General features: G+C 54.5%; 2 protein-coding genes across 3 annotated transcripts in view; both read left to right on the forward strand.

Annotated features, from left to right (window-relative positions):
* The first annotated feature begins 5,679 nt into the window (after window positions 1–5,679).
* On the forward strand, window positions 5,680–10,752 carry LOC112399164 (zinc finger protein 764). 2 transcript variants are annotated; one of them, XM_024744144.1, is made up of 3 exons: window positions 5,680–6,451; window positions 6,600–6,713; window positions 7,509–10,752. In XM_024744144.1, the coding sequence occupies exons 1-3, from the start codon at window positions 6,256–6,258 to the stop codon at window positions 8,423–8,425; spliced, it is 1,227 nt and encodes a 408-aa protein (XP_024599912.1). In that variant the 5' UTR covers window positions 5,680–6,255; the 3' UTR covers window positions 8,426–10,752. The 2 variants fall into 2 exon arrangements, with proteins under 2 accessions (XP_024599912.1, XP_024599913.1); XM_024744145.1 differs by having other exon boundaries at window positions 5,702–6,451; window positions 7,512–10,752.
* Window positions 10,753–14,027: 3,275 nt separating this feature from the next.
* ZNF768 (zinc finger protein 768) overlaps window positions 14,028–14,761 on the forward strand; it is a 3,216-nt gene continuing 2,482 nt past the window's right edge. Inside the window, exon 1 of the mRNA XM_024744143.1 lies at window positions 14,028–14,722. Within this exon, the coding sequence (XP_024599911.1) occupies window positions 14,635–14,722 (88 nt within the window). The 5' untranslated portion in view covers window positions 14,028–14,634. The remainder of the gene's footprint in view (window positions 14,723–14,761) is intronic.

Here is a 14,761-nt window from a genome sequence, read left to right on the forward strand (position 1 = left end):
TGTCACCCTCCTGCAGGGCAATTTCACATACCTCCCAAGCACTCGAATGATATATTTTTTTCCCCGTGACTTGACCCCTAAACACAATCCTTTTAATGCCTAGAGCACATCATTTTAATTTTTTCTCTTTACATTTAATACAACAGTATGGAATTGCATAGGTGACCAGAAGCAGTTCTTCTGACTTCCTACGTCCCTGCTTCTTGCCCTACCCCACATTACAACTGCATACCTGGCCTAAAATCCCACCTGTCTCTGGTTGCTGACATTGTGCCTTCAATAATTGGAGACATCATGGCATGGGTTCTGGAGTCAGAACCCTCACTAGCTGTGTGGCCTGGGGCAAGGTCATTCCTCTGCGCCTCAGCTTCCTGATCCAGAAGGGTACCTATCTCTGAAGTGTTGTGAGGGTTGAGTTAACAGGCAAAAGCACTTAGAACAGTTTGGAATGCAGTAAGTGATCGATCAAGATAAGCTAATATTATTAATGTCTTAGTCACATCACAGAACCAACTGCAGCTCTTGCATAGTCGGCCACTGTTCTGTTAGGGGAGCTTGGAAATGGAAGCACATTCAGATGGAGCATGAAAGCAAATGAGTCCTGTCATCCAGTAACTCATCTAACTTTTTTCTTTTTTTTAACATTTTATTTTGGCCACGCCCAACAGCATGTGGAACTTCCCCAACCAGGGCTCGAACCTGTGCCCCCCGAATTGGAAGGTGAAGTCTTAACCACTGGGCCATGAGGGAAGTCCCTAACCTTGTTGTTTTTAAAATAAGTTTATTTTTAAATTTTTATTTAGTTTTGGCTGCGTTGGGTCTTCGTTGCTGTGCGCGGGTTTTCTCTAGTTGTGGCAAGCTGGAGCTACACTTCGTTGCGGTACGCGGGCTTCTCATTGTCGTGGCTTCTCTTGTTGCAGAGCACAGGCTCCAGGCACCCGGGCTTCAGTAGTTGTGGCACGTGGGCTCAGAAGTTGTGGCTCGTGGGCTCTAGAGCGCAGGCTCAGTAGTTGTGGCGCACGGGCTTATTTGCTCCGCGGCATGTGGGATCTTCCTGGACCGGGGATTGAATCCATGTCCCCTGCATTGGCAAGCGGATTCTTAAGCACTGCACCACCAGCGAAGTCCCTCGTCTAACTTTTTATACAACAATAATGACTTAATAACGAGAATCCAGTTTGTTTCACAATGTCAGCAGGGGCCAGTAAATTTGAAGCATTCATGTTACTTTTCTGGGAGCCTGGAGGAGGCAGCGCCAGGAGGCGGTGGAAAGGCTCGCATTATGAGTCTGAAAACCCCGAGTCACTAATGGGCTGCCTGACCTTAGGTCCTAACTGGGTTTCAGTTCCCTTCTGTAAAATGACTGAACTCTAAGGGACTGAGAGGCATTCGGCCCAGTGTCCTCAGTAAGAGCTAGTAAATGTGTGGAAGTACTATAGACAAACAGACTGACTATCTCTATAAGGCACAATCACTGTAGGGATATTTAAGAAACTATTAGAGGAATGGTGGGGGGCTGGGGGAGAGGACATTCACTGAATATTCTTATGTACCTTGTAAATGAAAAACAAAACCGAAAAACCTGAGAAATGAATTAGTTTGCCAATAAAAAAAAAATATATTTTATGACCGGGTCACTGAGTGGGCCTTCTTGCGGGGATTGGGAAGAGGACATTTGGCCGGACAGCCCCTCCACTCCTAGGCCGGCGTCCCCGCCTCCCAAACCCCTCGCCGCTGCCAGCCCTCCCTCACCCGCGCCTGCACCCGCGCCTCACCTTTCACCCACCCGACCTGAGCGCGGGCGCCGAAGCGGCTGCGGCCATCTTAACTACGGGCAACAGGCCCTTGCAAAGCCACTAGCGGAACAGCAAGAGAAGACAACTCGAGGGGGGAGTATACCAGATCATCAACGCCAGGCCGACACTGAAGCTGTTACATACCTTTCGCTAAAGTAGGACGGTAGAGTGCCACCATCTCTTCTGAGGGCTTCTTCATTTCCCGGCCCTGGGACCAACGAGTTCGCGTAACGAGCCGTTTCCCGCCATCCTAGAGTGGCCCCACCCAAAGCTACTTCCGGTCGTCTGGGCCCGGAGGGACCCACCCCCACCCAGCACCGCAGGCCGAATCACCAGCGTCCGAACCCGGGGATATGGGGGTGAGCCCAAGACTCCGTCCCCGGCCCTGCTCTGGGCTCCCTGCGCAGGTGCCGGTGAAGGCCGGGCGGGAAGGAGCTGGGAGAAGGCCGAGGGCCACGGGCTTCGTGAAGGTGGCCCTGTATTTCTTCCCCGAGGAGTGGGGATGTCTGCGGTGGCATACCTTAACCTGGCCGTGCTCGGTGAGATCCAGCGTCCCGGATCTCTGAAAAGGGAAGGGGGTGGGTGGGACGAACAGGGCCAGGTGCCTGAATCCACTGAGCCTGACTCCAACAGAGTCAGAGTGACTCTGTTTCCCGGCATCCTTGCCAGATCAGCCTAAATTCATAAGTGACCCTCTCCGGTCAGATTTCAACACTGCAAAAACTTCTAAAAAAAGTTCAGAACCTGTACCGGCCTTAAAGGCGCATGGCACACTAACCTCCACGGACTCAAACCAGATCTTTCCCTACAGGCAAGCCATCTCCTTGACTCCAGCTAAGTAGAATCTCTGTTCTTTGGACATGCTTCTAGCTTAATGAGCCTTTGTTCTTGCTATTCGGCTGTGTTATACACTGACCTCCAACTCTAACACCCTTCAATGCCCTTCTCAAATGCCATCTTCAAGAAATTCCTTGGGGGGGAGGGATAAATTGGGAAATTGAGATTGACATATATACACTACTATATATAAAATAGATAACTAATAAGGACCTAGTATATAGCACAGGGAACTCTACTCAATACTCTGTAATGGCCTATATGGGAGAAGAACCAAAAAAAGAGTGCATATATGTATATGTGTAACTGATTCACTGTACACCTGAAACTAACACATACTAACACATACTAACAAACTAACACATACTAACACATACTAACACAGTATGGAAATCAACTATACTCTAATAAAAATTAGAAAGAAAAGAAAGAGGGAGGAAGGAAGGAAGAAAGGAAGAAAGAAAGAAAGAAAGAAAGAAAGAAAGAAAGAAAGAAAGAAAGAAAAGAAATGAAATTCCTCTTGGAGCTCTTCTGCCCTGTGCTGGAAGTCTCCTCTAAACTGCAGCTCTGTGTCCATCTCTGTAGCCCTGAGTACAACCTGCCCAAAGGTCCTCTCTGCACCTGTGCCAGCAAAGCTCCTACCTGGTATCTCTCTTACAGCAGGTACTTTATCTTGGTTCACCAATGTCTCCAATACCTGGAACATCTAGAACAATGCCTGGCACACATGAGATGCCCAATACATTTTCATTAAATGCATGCGTAGGTAGTCTTAAGAACTGTTTATTGGATGATTAGGGTTCTTCCCCAGTTTTGCCAGACCCCAAACCAGCCCTCATCAAATGGGTGGAGCAGGAGACCCAGCTGTGGGGTGCAGGTGCTCAGGATCCTCTGGAGGAGGAAGCCTGAAAGAAAGCCAGAAAGATGGGAAGTGGAGGTGATGTCCCAGTGTCAGCTGTAAGGGAAAACGTTTGTTGAGCAAGAAACACCATCTATATGCTCTTTACTGCTGGCATTACTAATTTTCACTGACCTGAATTTATGACACCCACTGGAGATTGCAATCTTGACCTTCTCTTTCTCACTGAATTGGCTTTGAGGCATCCAAGTGGTCACATGATTAGGTCACACTGTATGAATCATCCAGACCGTAGGTCAGTGGCAGTGTGTGAATTCAAGTTTCGGATGGAGGCAGTTCATCTGTCTTCCAGGTCCCCGGTTCCTACAACAGCTGCCTTTCTGGTTGAGAGTATCTTTTCTGGTTGGCCCTGGAGTGGGTGGGAATGTCCCTGACTTGGGAGCCCTCAACTGGCCAATACAGTCTAGAAGGGGGCTTCCAGGGCTGGGTACCCATCCGAATGCTTCTGTCATTGTGAAGATTGGTTCTATTACCTGAACATACGTAGGCCTTGGAGAGTTAACAGGAAAAATGGTAAGTTTTGAATCTGCTGTTTCCCAGCACTCAGAAAAATGATACACGTTTGGAAGGGGTGAGCAGAAGTCTATCTAGGAGTTGTCGTGAGGCTCTGGGGTCAGAGACACTGACGTGGCCATGGAGCCTGTGGCCAAGGCTCCCTGTAGTCAGGACTTTCCCAGGCCCTCAGTCTGTGCCCAGCTTCAACACCTGGCACTCACACCACACCCTCATCCCCACACCAAGTGCAGTCATGCTTTACCTTTACCTTCAACTTGGCCCAGTGCGCTCTGTTTTGTGTTTTTTTCTTTGACCACACCACGCATCATGCAGGATCCTAGTTCCCCAACCAGGGATCGAAACTGTACCCCCTGCAGTGGAAGCACAGAGTCCCAACCACTGGACCTCCAGGGAAGTCCCGGCCCAGTGCACTCTGGAGAGGGATTCTTTACTTGCAGCTAGTGCAGTACCTCTCATGCTACTTGCTGACTCACACAGGCAAGCAGGCCTACTACTGTCCCCACAGTGGGAGGTGCTTCAGCCAGAGGCCACTAGTAGACCCACCAGCTTGGTACCATGGCCCTCAGGGTCTGACCCAGGAGTGCAAACTCTGCCCAGGGTTCTTCTCCAGGAGAGTCCAGACCCCCTGCAAGCTGTCAGCACTACCCAGGGCTCTTCCAGTGTTTGATAGGGATGGGCACTGACAGGTGACAAAAAGCCATCACTCTTAATGGAAATTTTCTAATTTGTGTCCTTCAGGGGGGCTTGAGATGCTAAGAGAACTTGCTGGGGTTGAGCCCCTGGGCAACTCTGCACCCTTAGTCCTTACCCTCCACGGACCACCCTGCAACAAGCCTCTCTCCTTGGCCAGGCTGACCCCTCCGAAGTTTTAAGTCTTCTCCTTCCCTCCTGCTGAGATCAACTGTTTACTTGCCCAGCTCCCCTAGGGAGAAGCAGCCACTGGGTACAGGATGTCAGGTGGAAGCCTCAGGGGGGCCTTTGGAAGGAGGCAAACAGACAAGAGCTCCAGAGTGGATGCCAGTGCCGCTGAAGATGTGAAGTGCATGTCCATGAAGTGTGTGAAATGCTGTGACTGATTTAAGTGGCCAAAGGAAAAATATCAAGGCTTCTTAGGGCAGGGTATTTATGAAGGCTTGTGGGAAGCACAGACTAGACAGTCAATAAATGTGTCCGGTGAGAGAGAGGGTTTGGAGGTAGAAATGATGGAGAGTTGGTGCCATTTGCTAAGACAAAGACCCCAGGAGGGGCAGGTTATGGGAAGAAAGGGATGAGTTCAGTTTGAGCCACGCAGAGTCCGAGGTGCTTGTGGGCCATCCATGCCGGGGCAAGGTGGCAGGTGGCTCTGTGATCAGGAGCTCAGGAGCCAAGCTTGAGCTAGAGGTAAAGAGATGTTCGGGAGACGTCCTGTAGGGCATGTCGGGGGAGCGTAAGCTTACAGAAAGAGGGTCCTTGCGACCTTTCTCAGACCTCACCCTACTCTTCCCCAGTCGCCCCCACGATCTCCTGAAACAGAAGCTCCTATAATTTCAGGCTTATCAAGCTTCCAGTAGAGAAGGTTCTTTTACCCGCTCCATTTTTTTTTCACCCTCAACATTGGGGGAAGCCTGCTGTCACCCAGTGATGGCCAGCGACGAAATTGAACGTCTGAATTAACAGCGCGGAGCGGCCTGGGGTCTGGGCTGGAGGTCGCTGTTCCAAACCTGGGCGGGGCCGCGGCTGCGCCTCCAGCGCGACGGGCGCGGGGACCCGGCGGGGAAGCCGGGCCGCCGCGCCTCCGGGGCCGGGCGCCAAGCTCTGGGGAACGCCGCCTCCGGGCTGGTGGCAGCGCCTCCTTGGGCGCCTGTAGCCGCCGCGGCCATGTTGGCTGAGGGCTCGAAGACAAAGCCACCTGGAGACACCGGGGCGGCGTCATCTGGACACGATGGCGCGGGAGCGAAGTTCGTGGGGCCGCGTTGCCGCCATCTCTTAGGAAGACATCTTCCAGTTCTGGTTCTCGGTGCACCTTCAGCCACCCGCTCTTAGTGTTCAGCCTTCCCCGTGGGCCCTCGAGGGGCCGTCCCTGGTCTCCCGGCCTCACGACGGCGCCCCGACCCTCGGGCCGGGCCACAGAGCGTTCTGGATCGCGGAGGCTCCGCGGACCCCGGCGGGTAGGGGTGGCGCTGGCCCGCCGCCGGGGTGGCACTTACGATGGCGCCGCCCCCGGCCCCGCTCCCCGCGCGGGAACCTAACGGGGCCGGGCGCCAGGGGGGGACACCCGAGCCCCTGAGCTTCGCGGACGTGGCCGTGTACTTTTCCCCGGAGGAGTGGGGGTGTCTGCGGCCCGCGCAGAGGGCCCTGTACCGGGACGTGATGCGGGAGACCTACGGCCACCTGGGCGCGCTCGGTGAGGCTCCACCTGCTCGCCTGCGCCCACAACCCCGTCCACCCCGCCCAACCTCTGGGTCCTGCACGTGGAGTGGGAGGCCCCAGAAAGTCGCGACCCTGGGCGGCGGCTTCCCCCGCAGCGTGGGCTTTGCGTTCTTCTCCCCCAGGCTTCCGAGGCACCAAGCCAGCCCTCATCTCCTGGGTGGAGGAAGAGGCCGAACTGTGGGGTCCAGATGCCCGGGATCCTGAGACGGGAGAGTGTCTTAGAGAAGCAGACACAGGTGAAGTAGTGGGTACTTTGTCCCGTGGGGACTTCCTCTGGGTCTGACCCATCCTGCTACCCTCTGCCAACTCCTTACCTGCTCATCAGTTTCCTCCCTGAATTGCTTTCCCAGCTAAGGTTGTTATGCCTGGTCCCTGCCTAGCTCTGGATTCAGCCTAGAAAGGGGCTGTGAGTGTGACCCAGGCATACCTGCCTCTCCACTCCCAGCTCCGCGGTATCTGAGCCCCTCACATCTAGTTGGTCTCTAAGCTCCTTGGAGCTCCGCATCACCCTGTCTGCTGTTTGCCTGCTCTCTAGCTCCTCTGCCACCTCCTCTGTTTTAGTTTACTTCCTTTTTGTTGTATTTTTGTAGCAGCCTCCTTTCTCTTGGCTTGCACGGCTTTCTTCCTCCACTTCATCCTGTCCACCTGTTGCACAGTGCCCAGCCCCTCTGAACTTGTCAATGCCAGTCACCTTCGTGCCTCTCTTTGTGCTGCATCCTTACCATCCCACTCATCCTCCGTGATCAAGCTAAATTGTTATCCCTCTGACCCTCATTTCCCCAGCCCTGAGGTAGAATGTACTGTGCCCCTGTTCCTTCCCTCTCTCTCTGTCTCTGCAGCTTTTCTTACCATCCTGTGCAGCTAAGGAAAATGTGTCACTCCTAGCTTCCCTGCCTGTACCAAGCTGAGGCCCAGAGGCAGCTGTGGGTCCAGAAGGTGCTTGTATCTAAGAGGCTTCTCTGTCCCCATGTGGGCTGTGGGAATCAGGGACCAGGATAAGCCAGGGTCTGAGCTCTCCCCTTATCTCCCAGCAGGTTCCAGAGACAAGGAAGAGGAAGGACAAAGAGAAGGGACCGAGGCACTGGGGAAGATCCTTTCTGTGGACGCTCAGCCTTCCGGGCTGACGGCTCTCAAACCCTTTTCTGCTGGGTTTTCTTATGGTTGGGAGCAGCCATCGAAGGTGCCTCGCCGGGGTCGCCCACCACTCTGTGCCCATCCCCCGGTCCCCAGGGCAGACCAGAGGCACGGTTGCTACATGTGTGGGAAGAGTTTCGCTTGGCGCTCCACCCTGGTGGAGCATTTGTACACCCACACGGGCGAGAAGCCCTTCAGTTGCCCTGACTGTGGCAAGGGCTTCAGCCAGGCCTCCTCTCTGAGCAAGCACCGGGCCATCCACCGAGGGGAGCGGCCCCACCGCTGCCCGGACTGTGGCCGGGCCTTCACCCAGCGCTCCGCCCTCACCACCCACCTCCGGGTCCACACGGGCGAGAAGCCCTACAGCTGTGCTGACTGCGGCCGCTGCTTCAGCCAGAGCTCCGCCCTGTACCAGCACCAGCGGGTCCATAGCGGCGAGACCCCCTTCCCATGCCCCGACTGTGGCCGCGCCTTCGCCCACGCCTCAGACCTCCGGCGCCACGTGCGCACCCACACGGGCGAGAAGCCCTATCCATGCCCAGATTGCGGGCGCTGCTTCCGGCAGAGCTCCGAGATGGCAGCCCACCGGCGCACCCACAGCGGCGAGCGCCCCTACGCCTGCCCGCAATGCGGCAGGCGCTTCGGCCAGAAGTCAGCCATGGCCAAGCACCAGTGGGTCCATCGGCCGGGGGCGGGGCGGCGCAGGGGCCGGGGTGCCAGTGGGTTGCCTGTACCCCTGGCCTCTGGCCGAGGGGACCTGGACCCACCCGTGGGCTTCCAGCACTACCCAGAGATATTCCAGGAGTGTGGGTGATGTCTTCAGCAGTGACAAGGCAAAGGGTAAAGATCTAGACATTGTTTGAGGCCCAGGGTGGCCTCAGGGGCCTGAAACTCCGGCAGCTCCGCGGAGGCCACAGAATTCCCAGCCAGAGCTGGACCTGGGGGAGGAGGACTGTTTCATCTTAGGCCCTCACGAGCTTCATCTGCTGATACCTTGTTCCCTACTGTCCCAGACTCTAGAAGCCCCCTTTGCTGAGTTAGGGCTGAGGTTAGAACCCCCACTAGACTTTCACTGCGGGGAAGAAAAGGCTGTTTCTAAGAGGATTGAGGTGGAGAACTTTGTTTTACCCACTGACTTTACTGCAGAAGTTAAAAACTGATGGCTGGGTACTGAATGTGGTCTGTAGCAGCCTTTAATTTTTTTTTTTTTTTTTTAGCCCAGCCAGCATTTTTAAATGTTATGCATTATTGGTTAAGATTTAAAAATCAGGATATTTCACACAGAAAACCAGGTTTCTGGCCTCTCTTGAAAAATCTGAAGATTTGGCAACTCCACCTGAGCTCCCACAAAACCACAATTGGTGGGAGCTGAGGGGCAGTTGCCCCTTTGGATGGAGACCAGGCTCTCCAGTTCAGCATGCCTGCCACTCCTTGTCACCTCCTGACCAGTGTCAGCTGGCACTCATCATGGCTCGCCAACATCTCTGGCAAAGCAGGCCCTCTCCATCTGGCATTTTCCTACTCATTTACATGACCTGTTGGGTTCCTGTAGTCATTTGAGTTTGCAAACTGTAGTCTACAGCATTCAATTGTTCTTGAATCAGGGATTCAGGTAGAGAGCATATTTGTAAAAGGGTGGCAGGAGAGAAGTAAAAGGAGGCTTTATGTTAGATCTTGGCTTGTATTGCATTTTATGGTTTACAAAGTACTGTCTTGTCCATCAACTCATTTCACCCTCATAATTGCATATGGAAGGAAGCATCTTGCTTGGAGAGGACAGCCCATCAGGAAGAGGCAGTCAGGACTGAATATTTTGCCCCAAATGGAGTGGTGTCTCCACCTCAGCACCACTCAGCTGACCTGCACTTCCTGTTTCTGAACGGCAGGGGCCTGAGAGACCCCTCTAGTACTCCTTGGGCCTCCCTCGGAGAGCCCTATGGCTCAGGCTTTGCTATTCTAGGCCCAGCCAGGAGGGCCTCATCACATTTTTGAACTGGAAGAGATCTTAGCTTTTCCATCCTTTTGCATTTGGGGACACTGAGACTGGGGAAAGCTGAGCAACCTGTCGAAGGTCACACACGGAGTGAGATGCTAGGATTCTTTGTTTCCTGCTGTCTTTACCATACCACTCCTGAGTTCATTGTCAGTGTCTCAGCCAGGGTTCTGGAAGCATCTCCCCACTCCCTGAGATGACACCCAGGCACTGACCTAGACTAGGGACAGAGCAGCCCAGTGTTAGTGAAGCCCAGGTACAAGATGAGTGACAAAACAGCCACATAGCCAACAAGGCAAGGGAGAAAGCAGCCTTGGATGAGAGTTCCAGGGCCAACACAATCAAAGCTTGCATCTTCACTCTCTTTAGGACCTCCATCACCAGCAAAGGGGGACAAGGCCAGGAACATTTGGGGTTATATTCCCAAGCTCTGCACAGAATCCCTCCCCCATCACCCTGTGACTCCATCATCCATCTACCACTCATTCCTTTGTGGTCAGAGTCCAGCCTTGTCCAGGTGATGGAAGCAGCCAGCCATGTGCAGACCCTTTCTTGCCTCTGGTCAGGATGACCCTTCCCCTCAAGTAGGAGTAGCAAGGACTTATGTCCTCGGTGGCCTGTGTGCACTTCCCTTCTGAGAACTCAGCCCTGTGTCTGGCCTTAGGAAGAAACCAGATTTGTCAACCTAAAGAAACTTCTAAAGGAAGAGGTACAAAACTTGGGGAAAAGACACTTCAGGTAAAGTGATGGATTGACTTGATTCCAACCTAATCTTCCAATCTGACCCCACCAAGATCTCTCTTAGACTAAACTTCACCAGGAGGATTGGCTCATATGCCACCTGTCACAGGGGGAATGTGGGAGTAAGGAGAGGCACCAGGAGGATTGGCTCATATGCCACCTGTCACAGGGGGAATGTGGGAGTAAGGAGAGGCACCTTGGGAGTGAGGAGAGGCACCTTGGCAGTAGTAGCTACCTTTGTACCAGCTTTTATTCCCCTAGAGAAGCCAGTGTCCGACCCATCCTTCCCCTGCCCCTCGGCACTGCCTGGGGGGAGCTCAGCCTGCAATACCACTTCTCAGGTCTGCCTCAAAGCCAGATCTGGACCCTGTCTGAGCTTGCCAATTAAAGGTATAATTACTGCTTTCTCTGAGTGCTCTGAAGTTTTCAAGACTTGCGTAGGGCCCCCAAACCAGAACCAACTCTGCTTCCTGCCCTCGTGACCCAATTTCCCCCCCACTTAATATTTGAGTATCATGGAACGCTTAAGCCTCAGCCTCACCCCCTTCTTAGCTCCTCACTCCTTGGCACGGATACTTCCCCTAAAGGTAAGGCTCCCTTTTCTCTCCACTACCACAGGTTTTTGAGGCTCAGCCCTTGAAGCAATTTAAGCCAGGAAGAGGGTTTTCCTAGGGCTTCATTGGTGCATCAGGAGAAATGCTTGTCTGCACCAGTGAAAACATGAGCCCCATCCACATGGCCAGAGTGAGAGGTCAAGGCCATGACCACATGGCCCCTTTCTAGTTTGTCCAAGCCATGTAAAGCATAAGTATTGATCTGAGCTCCAAAGACCCCTAAATTTGGGGGGAATATTTGTTTATGTGTATCTTTCTAGGAACAGTACATGCAAAGATGTTTATGACTCAGAAGCTAAAACCTGCTCTAGGCCAATATTTTTCAAAGTAAGGCCTTTCTGCCACAGAATCACATGCAGTTATCTCTTCAAAATGCAGCTAGCTCCCTGGGCCCTGTCCCTAGTCTATTGTATCTCCAGCGATGGAATCTTATGGCTGCTAAAGTTTGAGAGAACCACTGCTCTGAACGATGTAAAAATGTTATTTTCTAGCTGCTCTTAGCGTTACAAGAGTAGGGGTTGGTGTCAGGGCCTGTTCTAAATGTGTCAGGCCAGCTGATGACTTCGCCATACACAAAGACTCCCATTTCCTTTGTTCTTCCCAAAGGGGACTGTGTCATGATTGGTCTCTTTCTGGGTACCTCAAAGCTTCTTGAATATACCTGGGCATCTCTTGTAGCATCTGACAGAAGCCCTCTTAGAGGGCTTGTCCTTTGCATGCAGGGAGGAAGCAGATCACACAGAAGCCCCTCTCACACAGAACCTTTGTCGGGACTCTCTTGGGTGTGGGCCAAGTTGGTTGGACCATGAACTGTGGCTGCACACTGCCCCAGTGCTGCTGCACATTGAGGGGTGATGCTGTGGACAAAGTGGCTGCCCAACTCAGGACATGCACTTGGTCAAGTTGGAACCCTCATCAGAGTCTTCCCTGTGCTTAGAGCCTATCCCTGCTATGGGCATGTGGCCGGCAGAGGCTGGCTGCCTCTCGAAGGTCCATTGCATAGAGAGGAGAGGTGCCGGAGGAGGCTGCCTGGAAGTCAGCCAGGTACTAGTGAGACTGAATTTCCACCTGGAAATACTGGTGCCAGAGCCGACTGAAGCCCTGGCCCAACTTCTGCTATTCGTGGGGCTTGTGGCCCACGCTATGAAGAGTGCAGGCAGGGACCATGTCAGAGCTGGGGCTGGAGGACTCGCTACATACTTTGCAGGGGACGGCTGCCCTCCTGTGGGAATTTTCTGGTGGGTAAGCAGGTAGGAGGTCAGAGAAAAGTGTCTCATGAAGGAGACTTTTGTCTCTCATTTGTGTGCTTTGGGGATGACCAGGAGGTGGCCCAGGTCCGGCTCTTCCCATAATCACTGCACTTGTAGGGTGTTCCGCCTGTATGGGCCCTCTAGTGCTGGACCCTGTGAGCCATTCTTCATGAAGGTTTTAGGACAGACAGTGGGATGGGAGAGAGGCATGGAGCTGGAAGCTGATCCTCTGGAGGGCAGAAAAGGACTCCTGCTTTATTTGTAGGAAGGTATCTCTGTGATTCTGTCTGTAAGCATCTACTGAGAACTGAGATCGCGTCTCTCCAGCCTTTTCTCCTTTGGAATTCTCCAAATTCTTGTTCTCATCTCCTTTCAGGAGAATGGAAGATGCCATCTTTCCTCCTAAGTAGTTTCCTCCTTTCCTTTGTCTGGTAAGGCAACAAGAAAACACAAACTATGGTTCCTGCATCACTCCCACAGAGAGAATTTGGTTCATTAATTGTCAAGAACACTACCAGGGCTTCCCTGGTGGCGCAGTGGTTGAGAGTCCACCTGCCGATGCAGGGAACAAGGGTTCGTGCCCCGGTCCGGAGGATCACACATGCCGCGGAGCGGCTGGACCCGTGAGCCATGGCCGCTGGGCCTGCGCGTCCGGAGCCTGTGCTCCGCAACGGGAGAGGCCACAATAGTGAGAGGCCCTCGTACCGGGAAAAAAAAAAAGAAGAAAGAACACTACCAATTAGTTTCAGCAGCAAGGGTAGAAGAAGGACAAGAACTGGATCCTATTAAATTGTCTTTCCAGGGTCACTTTTCCTTTGATTCAAAGCTGCACCTAGGGCAGTGTTTCTCAGGTTCCCTTCCTCTACAAGCCTCTATCCAAGTCAGACAGGACTGGAGAGTGGTTCTCTCCTATCCACTTCCACTCCTGAGAAAATCCAGGAACCAGGGACAAAGGCTCCAAGGGATTGAGTTAAACTCAGTCTTTGGGGAAGGTGGAGGGGAGAGGCAGGGTAACAGAAGAGGAAACAACCTTCTTTCTGCGGCAGGATCCCCCCCGACTGGCCACTTCGGCACCTGGAACCTGTAGGAAGAAGGAAAGTGCTGGGAAAGAGAGTGTGAGAAGAGACTGGGGAGTCAAGGGTGTCTTCCTCACATGCCTTGTCTTTCATTCTTCAGAAAGATAAAACCTAATGAAGGGTAAATGAGGGCGGGAAAATGTCTGAAAGCACAGGCTCGACAAGAAGGGAGACGCCAGGGACGTCCCTCCCACTCCTCCCGCTAGCACTTCTGAAGCACAGAAGAGGTGGAACCGGCCTGCGCACCCTGCAACCAATCAGAAAGGTGCCTCGCGTTCCCTGGCGCCCATTAACGCCTAGCAGTTGGTGTAGTGGGAGGAGGCGGGACGGTGAAAGCACGCGCTGCACCGACCAATCGGTGAGTTCCCTGGGAGGGAGGGGCGGTGCCTCTGGAAACTGGAGGCAGGCCTGTTTCCTTGGCAACGATCCTAGCCCTCCCTAAAGGGGGAAGGGTGAGATTAGGAGAAACAGCGAGCGGAGGGGGCCAGGAGGACTGGGGGTGGGCGCGCCGGTGTGGGGGAGTGGAGTTCGAGGTGGGGGGTTCCAGACTCAAGAGCCTCGATGAGCCTAAGGGGCGGGGTGGGGTCCCGAGGCGTGGCCAGAGCTGACCCCAAGGCCCGGGAGGGGTGGGGAGCTAGACACCGCCCCCGCTGGCACCGGGAAGCGCCGCTCCTTCTCGCTGACCTTGGTCTCGCTTGTTGCCTCGCCCTTGGCCACAGGCACTGACTGACGCAGGGCCGGGAGACGGACATATAGGCCCCCGGGAGGACAGGACCTAGGACATAGGCATACAAACTGCCCCAGCTTCTCCCGCCGGCTCCAGGGCGCCCAGTCCTCCCCTACCTCGACGCCGGGGCCATCCAGCCCAGGGTTAATGCCAACGAGTTTCCACCTCCAGTCGCTCCTAGAGAGGCCGCGGCGCTAGCCAGCGGGGGAAACTGGCCGCGGACGGACACTTCCTGTGCGGAGGGAGGGGGACGGCCAGCCGCAGCCCACCCGGGGGCTGGGAGGCCAGACGTCGGGGTCCCGGGCGGGGAGCGGTATCCGGGGGCGGCAAGGGGAGTCGTGAAGTCTCTCATCTCCGAGGTCACGACGTGTGGGGGCCTGTGAGGACCCCAGGGCAAGCCGAGACCTTGTGGGTGGGGGCGGGGCCGCGGATAGGGGAGGGGCCCAGCGGGCCGGAGAGGCCCAGGGTCAAGACGTCCGGCCTCAGGGGCCGGGGCTGGACAGCCGGGTCCCCTGGGTGGCGCTAAGCGGGCGGGCGGCGAGGGCCCGGGTCTCGGGGCACTCAGACCGGGTCGCAGGATCGTCCGCCATCGCCACTGCCGCCGCACTGGGAGCCGGCGGGGATGGAACGGGAGGCGTCGCCGTGGGGCCTCGAGCCCCGGGATGTGCAAAGTCCTGACGAAATGGGGAGCCCCGAAGGGTCTCTCAAAGGTGAGGGAGGGAGCGCCACTCCGAGGAGCGTGACTGGGA

This window comes from Neophocaena asiaeorientalis, unplaced genomic scaffold (genome assembly GCF_003031525.2).
Source record: "Neophocaena asiaeorientalis asiaeorientalis breed wild unplaced genomic scaffold, Neophocaena_asiaeorientalis_V1.1 scaffold91, whole genome shotgun sequence".
Classification (NCBI taxonomy): Eukaryota; Metazoa; Chordata; class Mammalia; order Artiodactyla; family Phocoenidae; genus Neophocaena; species Neophocaena asiaeorientalis.

What these genes read in the sequence shown, in the direction of transcription:
- LOC112399164 (XM_024744144.1), top strand. Translation starts at nt 6,256, where the DNA reads ATGGCGCCGCCCCCGGCCCCGCTCCCCGCGCGGGAACCTAACGGGGCC. An exon ending in CGGCCACCTGGGCGCGCTCG is followed by an intron (nt 6,452 to 6,599) that starts GTGAGGCTCCAC and finishes CTTCTCCCCCAG; the next exon opens with GCTTCCGAGGCACCAAGCCA. An exon ending in TCTTAGAGAAGCAGACACAG is followed by an intron (nt 6,714 to 7,508) that starts GTGAAGTAGTGG and finishes CTTATCTCCCAG; the next exon opens with CAGGTTCCAGAGACAAGGAA.